The sequence below is a fragment of the Monodon monoceros genome, unplaced genomic scaffold (assembly GCF_005190385.1).
Source record: "Monodon monoceros isolate NGI ecotype Baffin Bay Population unplaced genomic scaffold, NGI_Narwhal_1 Super_Scaffold_18, whole genome shotgun sequence".
In the NCBI taxonomy this organism is placed as follows: Eukaryota; Metazoa; Chordata; class Mammalia; order Artiodactyla; family Monodontidae; genus Monodon; species Monodon monoceros.
Window position 1 is genome coordinate 121,120,546 of NW_021703774.1, and position 17,262 is coordinate 121,137,807.

General features: G+C 36.7%; 1 protein-coding gene across 6 annotated transcripts in view; it reads right to left on the reverse strand.

Annotated features, from left to right (window-relative positions):
• Positions 1-17,262, reverse strand: part of LRRC7 (leucine rich repeat containing 7) — a 499,978-nt gene that overhangs the window by 258,249 nt on the left and 224,467 nt on the right. For all 6 annotated transcript variants that reach the window (XM_029228809.1, XM_029228810.1, XM_029228806.1 and 3 more), the window contains one exon: positions 1,200-1,278. In XM_029228809.1, the coding sequence (XP_029084642.1) occupies positions 1,200-1,278 (79 nt within the window). The remainder of the gene's footprint in view (positions 1-1,199; positions 1,279-17,262) is intronic.

Genomic DNA, 17,262 nt, shown 5'->3' on the forward strand with positions numbered 1-17,262 from the left:
CACTTTCTACTAAAGGCCTCAAATTATTTCACAAACCATTCACTGTAAAGAGCCTCATCTAAACTTCTACCTCATTCTTTTACATTCTATTTCATTTCTAGTTTCACCTACATCCTCTTCTCATGATCCATAGAGAAACCATCCTCACTACTCCCTCTCCCCAACCCTATTGGTGAAAATTTTCCCTTTAAATTCCCTTTGATAAACTTCCTTTTGTCTTTTACTGGAAACACTAGATTCATTCAATGCCTTTCCTATGAACTTCAGTTTCTCCCAGTCTCCCCATCTTCATGTGGACAAAGGACTGAGGGATTTTGCTCAAATCCTGTCAGTTTTTGTATTATTAAAATGCCAGTCTTACTTTGCAACTCATTACCTGCATCCCAATACCACTGATTAATTTCATCTACTTCCAAATGTTACTACAACTTTCAATAGACTTTCTAGATTTTACATCCACTTCCACAGATAAGTGACTTTGACATTCAGGTCCAGGGCTTACCCAATCCATTCACTTCATGGTTTCTTGACCTATTTGATTCCACAATACACACTATCACTATGGCATATCATAATTTGAAACATGGTCACATGCTGGGTTTCACTTTCCCTTGGCATTTCTCTACTAACAGATCATGACACACAAATACCCTATTTCTGATCACAGTATTTTTACCATCCATGTCTTCCATTAGGCTATCCTCACAGAATTGTCTTTTTGCTCTTCCTGTGATATCTGGTACCTAAATACAGTACTCCCTTTTTCTGATCATACTTAATTCATTTTCCACCTTGAATCACATGACAGCTATTTGCATGCACCTTATACACTTGCACTCTCTTGAACTTTCATCAGAACCTTGATGCTAATTTTCCAGCATGACCATAACTAATAACTGTTTTCTTAGTTTTGGCACTCTTCCATGGAATGTTGCTTGAGAACCACAAAAAATGATGACACGGTTTCCTTCAAAGTAATGCCATCTTGTGTCAATTAGGTCTTCATTGTTACTCAGCAATGCTTTTACTCATCTTTTATTGAACTATCCTGATTTGATTATTCCTTTCCCATCATTCTATTAAACTGATTTTTAAATACAGCATTTAAAATTCATTTACTATGTGAGTTTCCTTTATCTTGGTACATTATTATCCAATGGAAATATAAAGATAAATAAAATGTAATCACTCATACTCACTTAGAAATGGGATTGACACTGGCTTCAATAATTGTTAAACACTTACAGCACTTTATATTTTCTGGAAATTCTTGTACACCTAAAATTAAGAAAATAGTACATAAAATATACTAAACAATAGTTTTAATATTAAGAATAATTAATTAAATACACAGTGTAAACACCATATGGGTAATCACATGTAAGAATAATAACTTATTAATATAATACATTAGTGTTATATAATATACATACATTAAAAATATGAGTGTTAAATAATATTTTATGATAGTAATAATTGGAAATTAGATATAAAATTGAGGACAATTTAGCATAGGATATACCTTGGCTGTTTACTAATCTAAAGAACTAAAAATAGTTGGGATTATTTAGTTATTATAGTGCTGCTACAAAAGAAAGGGGAAATCAGCAGATATAAGAAAACAGAAAATAAAATCTTTACTCCCTTCATTTTGTAAGATTGAGAAGATTGAACATGTACAATGTAAAGATACCTAAGGAGAATTCACAAAACCAATAGATATTCCCAAACTATTAAGAAGCTCTAACACATTTTGTGCACCTCTTTCTTGTTGGCACAGAGTGTAGCTCTACATCTGCCTGAAAGGGTGACAAGGTGAGCAATCCTTCCTGGGATCCTCTCTGGAGTCTCTGAGGTAGCCAGCCTGGCTGGCTGCCCTTGGAGAACTGCTCATCTGCTGTCACAGCTGTGCTGTTGGCTTTGTGACAGAAAAACACAAGTTTTTCTTACTGGAAATCAGTAAGCCAAAACCCAATCCATAAATTAGGATTTTATTCAGAGGAATAAAAGATGTGGAGGATGCTTCAATCCGTTGATACAAATGAATTAAATATATAGTTGGCCCTCCATATCCACAAGTTCCACATCCACAGATTCAACAAAGCGCAGGTAGAAAATATTAAAAAAAAAAACAAAACTCAGAAAGTTCCAGAAAGCAAAACTTGAATTTGCTACACACTGGCAACTATTAGCATAGCATTTGCATTTCATTAAGTATTATAAATAATCTAGAGGTGATTTAAAGTATACAGATGGGTGTGCATAGGTTATATGTAAATACTACGCCATTTTATATAAGGGACTTGAGCACCTGTGGATTTTGGTATCTGCAGGGAACCAAACAATTTTGGTATTTTCTGGAACCAATCTCCCACAGATACTGCGGGATGATTGAAATAAGCCCTACAAAAATTAGAAGGGAAAACAGCTATATGAAGCCATTCCTATATCCCTGCAGTACTGCTTGCTCTCAATTTTTGAAACTATTGTTAAGCGTTTAAAAAAATGTCTATGAAGTACTAGTCCTGCCAAGTACTTCATATATGACAGAAGGATAAGGAACACTTTGTGGTAGGATTTAGTTGAACTTTTTGATGATAGATAATCAAGAAAGAAAACCCTCCACCTTCCTAGATTCTGTTGACCTAGACCACCATGTCCACAGGATTTGAAGGTCCAGAGAAGCAGCAGGAGGAGAGCCAAACCAATTAAGTCATTTACCAATGCAAAGTGAGGGTATGAAAGATGGTGTGGAGGCATTTCTCATGCCACTTCTTTCTATGTGAAGATTCACCAGAAACTGTGCTGTCCTAAAATTATTGCTGAAGGATTTTGCCTTCTTAATAAAAACCTAAGGAAGTTTAGGAGCACCATTACGTATGAATTGAATGAGAAAAACAATTACCCTTTTTGGAAAGGTCATAACACCTAGAGCTGCCCTTATTAACTAGAGGTTAACAAAATGGCACAGAAGTCAATAACACAACCCTTAGCTATCCTCAACGTTTCCCCTGAGCATTCATAGTCACTTCGGATATCTGCAACCAACAGGAGTATAAGGCTTTTACTTTTCTCCCTTTAGCTTTTTCTGCCCGGTTACCAATCTGGGCTCATTACAAGCCAGTGTGCCTGATGCCTTATCTCCACAGGTGCCTGCCTTAGGATGATATTTCCTGAAATTATGTGTAAACCAAGACATGGAAGGAGAAGCAAATTAAAGTACGATTTTAAAGAAAAGACTGTAGTGTATCTCTTTATCTTCTGCTGAAAATGGAATTCCCTGCTGTGGTGAAAATGCTACCACATTATTTGTTAAAAAAAAAAAAACTCATATTATATTGTTTACAGTTAAACTTAAAATTGTTCAGAGAAGAGTCCATTGGATTAAAATGGAATCCCAACGTTATAATTTACCGTTTGGGTAACCCTAGGCAAGTCATTTAAATGTTCGATGTCTTAGTTTCCTACTCTGAAATATGATTATTATATAAATGGTTTCATCAGAGAGTTGCAGAGAGGATTGACGGAGATAAAGCAAGTAAAGTAATTGGCACAAAGTGCTGAATATCTGTTATCTATAATTATTAGAAACAAATAGAAGCAGAGGGTGTCCGTCAACAAAGGAACAAACAATCATGTCGAGATGAGCTGGCTAGTAAAACTTGTAAAATTTACCTACCTAAGAGAACAACAAAGAGGTAGGAATTAGTGTGCTGAAAAGAATATCTCAATATCTTATCAATATAATAGCTGCAATAAATGCTCTTGCAGATGGGAAGTAAATAATAAACATATTTATAAATAAATATTTGTATGTTATAATGTAAACATATCTAACTAGTCTATGCTGAGCAATATTTTTGTATTTTTGTAGAGGTTTTTATAGCTGCTTAATTTGCTTATGAAAGTCAGAACACATTTGGAAAAATAGCTTGCCAGGGGAACTTTACCATACATACTAATATATGGACCTTAGATTTTAGGAAAAGTTCTTAGAGCATATCTTTAACTTATAGTTCAGTCTAAACATGGAGAGGTACTAAAGCATAGTAGTTAAAAGCATGGGTTGGAAGGATGACCTAATCCCAGTATTGTCACTTAACTAGCTATGTAATCTTAGTCAGACATTTTAATATTTGAATGTCACTTTCTCATTTCTGGCCTAATTCAAAGGGCTGTTCCAATTATTAGATAGCATGTTGTAAAGCACTTAGTATCATGTCAGCCACTTAATAAGTATCTAATAAATACTAGATAAAATTCATGTATTAATAAGAGGAAAGTTAACTTACATTCCTTTATGCCACTGTGTAAAATAATTTAATTTTCTTAATAATCGTTTGAGGAAGATATATTAGGCAATATTATTTTCATCTTATGGATGAAGAATCACGCATTCACAAAGATTAGGTAACTTATTTAAATACCTAATGGATGTTTATAGATGGGAACGAATATAGGTGGGATTTATTTAATATTTTTTAACACCATGTCTATTGTTCCTCTTTATTACGTTACTTTATTACATTACTTATTAAAATTGTTTACTGTTCCTCTTTATTATGTTACTATATTAAAAATGTAGAGCCGACATATTTTTTAAGCATCTTGCTTCTTTTCCTTTTTTTTTTTTTAATTTATTTTTGGCCTTGCCAACCAGCTTGCGGGATCTTAGTTCCCGGACCAGGGATCGAACCTGTGCCCTCGGCAGTGCAATCGCGGAGCCTAACCACTGGACCGCCAGGGAATTCCCCGTAGAGCTCACATTTTTATTAACCAATTTTTGAGACTGGTCTGTCTGGTCCTCTGAAACACAGTGTGTTTGATTTTTAAAAAGGTTATAAATACATATATTTCTACACATATATATTGTTATAATATATATAAATATACACACACTATTCAATTCTAAAAAAGTTCATACACACTTTTTTTTTTTTTTTTTGCGATACGCGGGCCTCTCACTGCGTGGCCTCTCCCGTTGCGGAGCACAGGCTCCGGACGCACAGGATCAGCGGCCATGGCTCACGGGGCCAGCCGCTCTGCGGCATGTGGGATCTTCCCGGACCGGGGCACGAACCCGTGTCCCCTGCATCGGCAGGCGGACTCTCAACCACTGCGCCACCAGGGAAGCCCATGACCTTCTCTTCTTAAGACTAGCATTTTAGATTGTATTATTTCTGAAATTAACACTGAAAAATGAGACACAGTATATGGTTATAAATTGAGGAATTATTGCTTTATCATCTTGTCTTATGTGGTTCCCTGATATTTTAATAATAAGGTCCCTAAAAGGGAAAGTCAACATTCAACAAATATTTATTGAGTGTTTACTCTGTGTTAGGAATTGTATTAAACATTGGTGATACAGTGTAAGAAAAATGGATACATTCTCTTCATTTGTGGAGCTTATATTCTGGCAAAGGAACACATACAATAAACCATAGAGAATTAGCATACACATGAAATACATTAAATAGTATTTAATTTTTGAGACATGCTATGGAAAATGTAATCAGAGCAGAATAAAGATAGATCAGAAATGCCTGAAGATTTCAAACTTAACTACGGTGATTAGGGTAAGCCTTATTAATTGGAAAGATGGCAGTTGAGAAAAGACTTGAAGAAGGTGAGAGAGATAGGAATACAGATACCTGGAAATTGAAGGTGGACAGTAGGAGAATTTTAGAGTGAATAGACATGAAGATTAATCATTCCTGGTGTATTCTAGGAATAGCAAGGAGGCCAGTGTGACTGGAACACAGTGAGGAAGAGAAGAGTAGCAAAGAATTAGGTTAGAGAAGTAATAAGGGGTGTATGATGGGGAGACGGGGGTGTCGACTCATGTAGGGGCTCTCAGGCCATTACAAGAATGGTTTTTACTCTGAATGTAATAGAGAGACATTGAAGGATGTATTATACAGTCTGATTTATAATTCGAGAGGATCTCTCTGGCTCCTGAGTAGAGTGGTCTTTCTGAAAGGGAGGTCAATTAGGTGTTATTGTAATAAACCATAAGGAGAATTGATGATGGCTTACATCAGGGTGGGAGCAATGGAGGGAGAAGGAAGTGAGTGGAATCTGGATGAATTTTGAACATAAGACCAATAGGACAGCATGATGGATTGGATGAAGAGTATGAAAGAAAAAAGGAAATCAAGGACAACTCCAGGTTCTTTGTCCTAAGCAACTTGAATAAAGGAGTTATCTTGAACTTAGATGGGAAAAACAATATGTGAAATAGGTTTTGGAAAGAAGAATAATAGTTCACTCTAATGCCGCTCCCCATCGCTGGCATTACCGCCTGAGCTCCACCTCCTGTCAGATCAGCCATGGCATTAGATTCTCATAGGAACGCAAACCCTACTGTGAACTGCGCATGCAAGGGATCTAGGCTGTACGTTCCTTATGAGAATCTAATGCCTGATGATCTGAGGTGGAGCTGAGGCAGTGATGCTAGCGCTGGGGAGTGGCTGCAAATACAGATCATCATTAGCAGAGAGGTTTGACTGCACAGAGACCGTAATAAATCAATTGCTTGGAGACATAACAAAACCCTATCAGTGAGTGGCAAGTGACAAGCTGCATCTGATGGCAGGCTTTATAGTGGCAAGTGAGTTGATGTACCTCAATTGTACAGCTGCATCTGGTGACAGGCTTTAAGTCAGACTCCGACACTTATTTTAGTCCGTGTGTGGCTCGTCCATTATTTTATTTACCACTTCCATCCACGTCTCTCCGCACTGCACACTTGTCTCAGTCACAGTTTTGGTAAGCCCACAAGCTAACCCTAGCCAAAATGAGTAAAAATCAAACATCGCTGGAGAGCTTCTTTGAAAAGGGGGAAAGACCCAATGATGAGATAGCAGAAGACTCTACGACTGCCAACAAAAAGAAAGCTGCATTTAAAAGAAAATACCAAGAGTCCTACTTAAATTACAGGTTCATTGCAACAGCTGATTCACATTCTCCAAGCCCGCGTTGTATAGTATGTGGCGACTGGCTATCCAACGAAGCCATGAAACCTTCAAAATTGCTTCGTCACATGGAGACCAAGCACTCTGAATTAAAAGACAAACCTTTGGAGTTTTTCAAAAGAAGAAAAACATGAACATGAAGAACGGAAGCAATTATTGAAGACCACTACTTCATCAAATGTGTCTGCACTGAGAGCATCATCCTTAGTGGCTAACCACATTGCTAAAGCTAAGAAGCCCTTTACTATTGGTGAAGAGTTGATCCTGCCTGCTGTTAAGGACATCTGTCGTGACATTTTAGGAGAGGCTGCAGTTCAAAAGATGGCACATGTTTCACTATCGTCTAGCACCATAACTAGACGAATTGATGAAATAGAGGATATTGAGGCACAATTGTTAGAGAGGATTAATGAGTCACCGTGATACGCAATCCAGGTTGACAACTCTACCGATGTTGATGACAAGGCAACAATGCTTGTTTTTGTGCCATATATTTTTCAGGAGGATGCGCATGAGGATACGTTATGTACACTTTTGTTGCCAACCAACGCCACAGCTGCAAAACTATTCAAGTCTTTGAATGATTACATGTCAGGAAAACTGAATTGGTCATTCTGTGTTGGTATATGCATGGACAGAGAGGCTGCCATGACTGGACGGCTTTCTGGTTTCACTACTCGGGTCGAAGAGGTTGCTTCTGAATGTGAGTCTACACACTGTGCCATCCATAGAGAAATGCTGGCTATCCGAAAAATGTCACCTGAACTTAAAGACGTTTTGCAGGATGTGATTAAAATTATCAACCACAGGGCTTCCCTGGTGGCGCAGTGGTTGAGAGTCTGCCTGCCAATGCAGGGGACACAGGTTCGAGCCCGGGTCTGGGAAGATCCCACATGCCACGGAGCAACTGGGCCCGTGAGCCACTACTGAGCCTGCACGTCTGGAGCCTGTGCTCCGCAACAAGAGAGGCCGTGATAGTGAGAGGCCCGCGCACCGCAATGAAGAGTGGACCCCGCTTGCCACAACTAGAGAAAGCCCTCGCACAGAAACGAAGACCCAGCACAGCCATAAATAAAAATAAATTAATTAATAAAAAAATATTTCCTCCTCCAAGGTTCATTAAAAAAAAAAAAAAAATTATCAGCCACATTAAAGTACATGCCCTTAACTCACATCTGTTCATGCAGCTTTGTGAGGAGATGGACGCAGAGCACACGTCTTCTCTTATACACAGAAGTGAGATGGCTTTCTAAAGGCAGATCACTGGTCAGAGTTTTTGAGTTATGAGATCCGCTCCAGAGATTCCTTTTAGAAAAAGTCACCACTGGCAGCACATTTCAGTGACACAGAATGGGTCACAAATCCTGCTTACTTGTGTGACATATTCAACCTGCTCAACGAGCTCAATCTGTCATTTCAGGGGAGAACGACAAGTGTGTTCAAGTCGGCAGATAATGTGGCTGCATTCAAAGCCAAACTGGAATTATGGCGGCGACGAGTGAACATTGGGATTTTTGACATGTTTCAAACATTAGCAGAGATTTTGAAAGAGACAGAGCCAGGGCCTTCTTTCTCCCAGCTGGCGTATGATCACTTATCTCAGCTTTCAAAAGAGTTTGAGCATTACTTCCCAACCACAAAAGACCTCCGAACTGGGAAGGAATGGATCCATGACCCATTTGTGCATAAGCCCGGTGAATTGACTTTCTCTGTGCTATAGAAGAGGATCAACTCCTTGAGATCGTAAATGATGGTGGCCTTAAAAGTATGTTTGAGACAACTTCAAATCTCCATACATTCTGGATTAAAGTCAAGGCGGAATAACTTGAGATTGCCATAAAAGCACTGAAAAGCCTGCTTGCATTTCCAACAGCTTATCTTTGTGAAGCAGCGTTTTCTGCAGTGACAGCAACCAAAATCAGATTACAGAGTAGACTGGACATAGCAACACACTGTCTCCCATCACCCCCAGATGGGACCATATAGTTGCAGGAAAACAAGCTCAGGGCTCCCACTGATTCTGCATTCTGGTGAGTTGTATAATTATTTCATTATATATTACAATGTAATAATAATAGGAATAAAGTGCACAATAAATGTAATGTGCTTGAATCATCCTGAACCCATCCCCCCCCACACCCCGGTTTGTGGAAAAATTGTCTTCCATGAAACCGGTCCCTGGTGCTAAAAAGGTTGGGAACCGCTGATTTAGACAGTATTTAAACCATGAGACAAAATGTGAGTACCAGTGATGTAAATGTAGATAATGAAGAAAAAAGGACAAGGGGCTGAACCATGAAATACTCCAAAATGAGGTTGGGGGGAAGAGGAAGAATCAACATAGGAGGTTGAACAAGATCAATCAGTGAGATGGGAGGAAAAATAAGAGTATTGAATCCTAGAAATCACATGAAGAAAATGTGCAAAGTAGGAAGAAGTGTTCAACTGTTTCAAATGATGTTGCTAGGTCAAGTAACATGATGACCAAATATTGCCTTTGGATTTAGTAATGAGGAGATCTGTATGACCTCATCTGGAATTGTTTTGGAGTGGAGGGCTTAAAGACTGGGGTGGGTTTAAGAGAGGATGAGAGGAAAGAATTGTAGATAAAGGATATAGACAGCTCCATCTAGAGATTTTGCTGCAAGGGGGTGAGGGACTATTAAGGGAAGAAAATCCAAGAAATTTTCTTTAGAACATAAGAAATAAAAGCATGTGTGTATACTGATTAGAATAAACAAGTAGAGAGGAAAATCTTGATGATGTGGTAGAGACTGAGGAGAATTTCTACAGTGATATCCATGGGTCTGCAAGAGGGGATGGTTAACCAGTGGAGAGACTGGCTTTAGAGAGAAACAGGAGTAGCTTACCTGTACTAATTTGGCAGAAATGAGAGAATATGGGTGCAGATGCTGGTAGATGAATTGATAGGATGGTGACAGTCTGGAAATCATCCTTCGAGAGTTTTGATTTTCTCAGTGGAGTAGGATAAATAACCATGAACATGGGACAGGAGATGTGGGAGTTTGAAGACAGAAGAGAACATGTGAAATAGTCACCAGAAGAGAATGAGAGTCAATAGAGGAAGGAAGTACAACATGATTGTTGGGAAGCATTAAGGCTCCACTTCAGAACTGCAATCATGAACTTAAAGTCATATCAATCAGTGTGACTGTTTTCTTCTGGATCTTTTCAGCCATAGGTAGAGAGCTGGATTCAGTCAGGGTTGTAATTTTACTGAGCATACGTAGATATATAAAAGAGAAGCAAAGGTATCAAGGGGGTCATTTGATGACTGACCATAAAATTCAAGCCATGCAAAAAGGGCAGAGCAAACCTTGAGAGAGGTTGAGAGAATTCATGAAAAGGTGGTGGTACTAATAGATTGGTGGTTCTGATGGGGTCAAAGGAGGGTTGGAGTGGTATAAGAGGGAGTGTTCTGGAAAGATAGGAGGATTGAGTCAGTTGACATTCAATTTCTTGATATTCCTGACAGTACCTAGATCAGACCTAGGAAAACAACAGAAACTGAGCAAGTGTCTATTAAATTGGATTTAATTATATTTTTGCATCAATATCCTGAAGCAATGAACTAAACAGTACAAACATGGAAAGAAACACATGATCTTAAGTACAGACGCTTTAGATTGAAATTACCTTTTCTAAGATGAAACAGGTAACTCTCTTTTCATACAAAAATAATATAAAGGACTCCCTACAAATACCAAATTTTAAATGATTTAGAGTTCTCTCAAATGCATTAAAGTTTATGTTTATTACTTTACAAATTTTATATAAACCTGTATATATGATAATAGTTATAGATAGTGCATTTTGAAATGCTTCTCTGAATTCTCTGAAATTCAGAGGTATCATCAGCCCAAATGGTCTACCCCATGATGTAAGTGCCGTAGGCTGAAAAAGGATTAAAACCTTAATTTTAACAAAGGAGGGATATATATTGATAACACTTTAATATTTTCATCTGATATTTTAAATGTGATACCAATTTTTATATATATATTTTTTCAATTTTGAGAAAGCAGGCAGGTTTTTGGATATCTAGTAAATTGGATTAGATTTAGGAGCAGAAAGAATGGAATTTATTGAGGAAACATTATAAGCACTTTGCTTTAGTTCATCTTCACAACAATTTTATAAGATGATTTATTATTGCTATTTAAACTAATGAAGAAACCGAGACTCGGAGGTTTTGAAACCAGACCAAGCTTATTCCAAACACACGTTATATGTTTATTAAGCTGCCTCCATCAAATCCAGGATTTAAACTATTTGGAGGTACACATTTTAGCAAAATTGACAATGCAACATTCATAATAGAGCACAATATATTGGATTTGTTCTATATATACTCTCCAGGTCAAATACAAGCAGCCCCAACTTTCTAGAACTCTGAGTTTAATGCATACTCAAGATTGACCATGTGGCATTCTTATAGGGGCACTGTAAACTGTATTTGTTCTATAATTACCTTTGGTCAAATTTCAGATAGTACTATTAACTTTCTGGAACATTGAGTGCATTGCTCAGGTCATAATGTTCTTTATTTCTGAATTTAATATACTGACAAGTACTATAAGCTTAGTTCCAAATCTATGTCCTCTTTATATATAGTTCAACCAATAGCTATTAGAAGGAACAAATAAGAAGAGAGGGCTACTCAAAATAGGCAGAATGTCAATATGAAGACTTGATAACTCATGCATGGTCTGATAATAAAGGAGGTGATGGGAAAAGCTACAAAGTTAACACCAGAACTCTTAAAGCCTACCATTCTTATTTTGTGTAGAGGCAAGCATCTACACATACTAAAATAATTTAATAACACAAACCATAATGAACTCAAGTCAACCTGGAAAGGTTCAATTGCATTCATTATACTCATTGAAAGAAAATAATGTGATATGAAACATTTTTGGAATAATTTCCATTCAGAATGATTCAAATAAAATTTTAAAATTAGGTGTAAAAGGATAAACTGTAATTTTTTTGGAAAATTATTTTGTGTATAAATCCACATTCCCTAAGGATATTTGGTAAATGAGGCAATACTCTATTAAGTAGGAAGTACTGATTAGAGTTAGATTTCAGAGACACAATCTATTATATGGGAGAAAGCAAAAGCATCCAGCAGTTAGGTTAGTAAATTTGGGAGACAATGTACAGGCCAGTCATGTATTAAAGACGGAGAAAGAGAGAGAGAGAGAGAAGAACAAACAGACTGGAATGATTTGCTTTACCTCCAGCCCTTCAAACGAAGGGAGCCAAGAACTCAGTAGGAACTCAAGCAAGAAGAGTTAAAGGTCTCCTATAAGACTCTGCCTATTTTAGTGGCATTATAAAGAGAAAAGCCAAATGCAAGTAAAGTAATCAATACTTTGAGGCAATCATGCAACTGATTCTGCCTTTAGGACATGTCTGTCTAGAGAAAATTTTAAGAAATCTTTATGACCTTGACCAACAAGCTCTTTCATAGAGGAATGAATAAGACTTCGTCAAAAGGAGTTAAAATGACACCTGCCCTCCCCACCTTCTCTCTGCTTCAACCACAAATATATTGAGTCACTACTAAATTAAACGGACCTATTTAATAATCTTACCTCATTTTTGGCTAATGATTTTTTTTTATTCATTATCAGTCAACTGCTTTATTGAGCATTTACTATGCCTGCACTTTGATAGTGGCTGTTGTGAGTCTAGAAACAGTGCAAGGTGCAGCAGTTCTTTTCAGGAGTTTATCCTGAAGCTGCGAGGGGGTATGGCCTAGTAGAGAGAGGACTCACAACGCTTCACTGCCAGTCCAATTCTGTTATTTTACAAGTTCTAGGAATTACAGGGGCACCTGAAGACAGGTTAATCAATCAGCTCAGGAAAGACTCTGCTGACTCTAGGTGACAGAGCCCAACATAGACGTCAGAAGGATGACGGGATGGGAACAGTTCCTTTCTCCCTTATATTTAAATATATTACCAGATTGGAAGCTCTATCCCCCATGGAGTAAGTGCTGGCAACACACATAAAAATTATATGTTGGTTTTATTTCCTCATGAAGACATTAGAAAGAGTTAAAAATCCTGGTATCTAGCTAAGAAGGTGGCAGGAGAACAGACCTGGTTTTTGTTGCCATCATACTCCTCTATGGAAATAGAGGAGGCAATCCTCTATTTTAACACTACAATCTTGGGCAGAAGTAGACTCTGTAGAAAGGAAAGTAGTCTTACAGTGAGGGAAGTGCTAGTGATTTTCAGATAAATAGCACATTAAGAGCGTTGGAAGTGAGGTATTTAATAGGACAAAATAATAAGCTTTACTCTAAACAAATGGCCTAATGATTTGCCAAACATCAAAGAGCATATTTATTGCTAATTGAAAACAACTGCAGGGTAATATTTTCTCCTCAACCCACATAAGGCATCCCAAAATAGACTTCCTTAAGAATTTATATATATACTGCTAGAGTCTCTATTCTTTTCTGAATATGCTCAAAATTTTAAAGATTTTCACCATTTAACTGGTTACTCATATTTTCTTTCACTGGTGTGTTTGAGAGAAACTCCCCCTCTTCACTGAAAGCTGAAGATATTATTTGTCTTCAGTGTTTTGTATGCATTTGGCGAAGGGGTGGAATAATTGGCAAGTCACTAAAACACATAATAATACCTTCAACTCTGATCGCCTTTCATTATAACTAACAACAGTGATTTGGCCCACTATGATGCTGTTCAAATTCATTCTTGTATAGAAATAAGTTTTAGAGGAAGAGAGAAAAATCACTTAATTGCTGCAGAATTAGGAAGCATTTTCACATTACTTCATTTTCATTAAAGTCCTTAAATAGAGTGTCATAGTCTCTCTGAAGCTATGACAAATCAACAGTCAGACTTAAAACAGGATCATTGCCCAATTAAACCTTATCATTCATTATCTTGCTTTATCATATAAAACAATTTCCTCCATTATGACCAAGTATCAGCTCTGCAAACAGGAATAGACTATTTATTCAGATACCACACTATCATAAAATGCGGTTATCTCTGATGGACATAAGATTATAGTTTTACTGTTGGATTAAGATCTGAGGAAGAAAGGATAAAAGAGCCATTGGCATGGAAAGCCAATGATTTACCCATGGATTGCTGTATGTAATTTTTGGGAATTTTCCTTAGAGGGGAAGGGTGATTTACATGCAGCATCAATATTTATTTACATCTCTCTCTCTCTCTCTCAAGAAAGATAAAGGTTAATGTACTTATTCTTAAAAAGAAAGACTAGAATCTTTATTGAACACAAGAGGTTGAAATCTGCTTTCAATGTTCAAGCATATAGAAATCACTAATATACAGTATTTGTCCTAGAAAAGCCTATAATGTAGTGAAGAATAAAGAATATTATTAGATGATCCCTAGCCTGTTCTCAATAATCTGAGAATATGTGTTTTTATCACAAGCAACCAAGAATATTTTAAAAATTGACCATGTCCTAGGCCACAATGTGAAAGTCAATGAATAAAGAGAAATAATCCAGACTATGTAGTCTGCAACATATTTCAATAAAAATAATATGATAACTAAAAAAGCTGCAAGTTTATTGGAATACTAAAAACAACTGAGTAAACTGTAAAAAGTAGGAGGGGCATAATAAAAAAGCTGCAGTATAAAGTAGAAAAATAGAAATTAATGATTGGAGGAAAAGCCAGCCAACCAACCAGCATTGAGACAAATAAGTCAAAAAAGTATTATTTGAAAGATTAGCAAAGTAGAAAAACCTCTGGCCGTATGGGAGATAAAAACATAGAAGATAGATGGAACAATTAAAAAACATTAAGCAGCTCATGCAGCTCAATAACAAAAAACAAACAACCCAATCCAAAAATGGGCAGAAGACCTAAATGGACATTTCTCCGAAGAACATATACAGACTGCCAACAAACACATGAAAGAATGCTCAACATCATTAATCATTAGAGAAATGCAAATCAAAACTACAATGAGATATCATCTCACACCAGTCAGAATGGCCATCATCAAAAAATCTAGAAACAATAAATGCTGGAGAGGGTGTGGAGAAAAGGGAACACTCTTGCACTGCTGGTGGGAATGTGAATTGGTTCAGCCACTATGGAGAACAGTATGGAGGTTCCTTAAAAAACTACAAATAGAACTACCATATGACCCAGCAATCCCACTACTGGGCATATACCCTGAGAAAACCAAAATTCAAAAAGAGTCATGTACCAAAATGTTCATTGCAGCTCTATTTACAATAGCCAGGAGATGGAAACAACCTAAGTGCCCATCATCGGATGAATGGATAAAGAAGATGTGGCACATACATACAATGGAATATTACTCAGCCATAAAAAGAAACGAAATTGAGCTATTTGTAATGAGGTGGATAGACCTAGAGTCTGTCATACAGAGTGAAGTAAGTCAGAAAGAAAAAGACAAATACCGTATGATAACACATATATATGGAATTTAAGAAAAAAAAATGTCATGAAGAACCTAGGGGTAAGACAGGAATAAAGACACAGACCTACTGGAGAACGGACTTGAGGATATGGGGAGGGCGAAAGGTGAGCTGTGACAGGGCGAGAGAGAGTCATGGACATATACACACTAACAAACGTAGTAAGGTAGATAGCTAGTGGGAAGCAGTCGCATGGCACAGGGATATTGGCTCGGTGCTTTGTGACAGCCTGGAGGGGTGGGATAGGGAGGGTGGGAGGGAGGGAGACACAAGAGGGAAGACATATGGGAACATATGTATATGTATAACTGATTCACTTTGTTATAAAGCAGAAACTAACACACCATTGTAAAGCAATTATACCCCAATAAAGGTGTTAAAAAAAAAAAAGTTAAGAATACAAAGAAAGAAACAGCCATGGATATGGTAGAGATTTATAAAACACGTAAAAGAAGTCTATGGACAATGTTTTACAATAAAATTGAACATCTGGATGATGGAATAGATTATTTCCCAGGAAATTATAACTTATAAAAGAGTGATCAAGAAGATATAAAGGGATGTGGATGGACGTAGAGACTGTCATACAGAGTGAAGTAAATCAGAAAGAGAAAAAAAAAATATCGTATATTAACGCATGTATGTGAAATCTAGAAAAATGGTACAGATGAACCGGTTTGCAGGGTAGAAATAGAAACACAGATGTAGAGAACAAACGTATGAACACCAAGGGGGGAAGTGGGTTGGGGGTGATGGTGGGATGAATTGGGAGATTGGGATTGACATATATACACTAATATGTATATAAGAACCTGCTGTATAAAAATAAATAAATAGAATTAGAAAAAAAAAGAAGATATAAAGGTATAAGGATGGGAAAGAAAAGAAAATTGTCACATGCAGATGATATGATTTTATACACAATGATTCAAAAGAATCTACTGGTTATATATTAGAATTTATATTTCAGCACCATGGCTGACTGTAAGATCAAAATATTAAAATTAGCAATGTTCCTATATAGGATCAACTAAAATTTACTTGAAATTTCTAAAAGGAATACATGAATTCCATGGCGGTACAGTGGTTAGGACTTCGCGCTTCCACTACAGGGGACACGGGTTCGATCTCCGGTCAGAGAACTAAGATCCCGCACACTGCGCAGCATGGCCAGAAAAAAATAAAAATAAAAATAGAAGGAATACAATTTATAAAACTAGAAACTTAAACTACTCAGAGATAACTCTAATGAAATGTGTGCAGCTCTTTCTTGAAAGAAATCACAACTTTATTGAAAGACACAAAATAAGATCTAAATAAAGGTAAGTATCATGTTCACGGATTACAATACTTACTATCACAAAGATATCAATTCATCCCAAATGAATCTTTAAATTCAAGCCAATTAAAAAAATTCTAATAGATTGTTTGTGAGCTTCAACAAGTTAACCTAAAATTTATATAAAGAACTGAGTACCAAGAACAGCGAGACACATTTTAAAAAGAAAGAAGACCTCTCTTATCAAATATTAAAACTTAATATTAAGTTATAATGCTTAGAACAACGTGATATTGGTACAAGAGTAGGCAAGTAAGCTGATGGAGCAAGACAAAGAGTTTGGATAAATGTCTTTTATATGTAAAATAGGTGTATTTATAAGTTAGTGAGAAAAAAAGAGACTAACAAATGTTGATGGAACAATGAATCATCTATTCATATGGAAAAAATAAATTTTGATAATATATAGCACAAAAGATAAATTGCAAATGAATTAAAGGCCTAAATGTGAAAAGA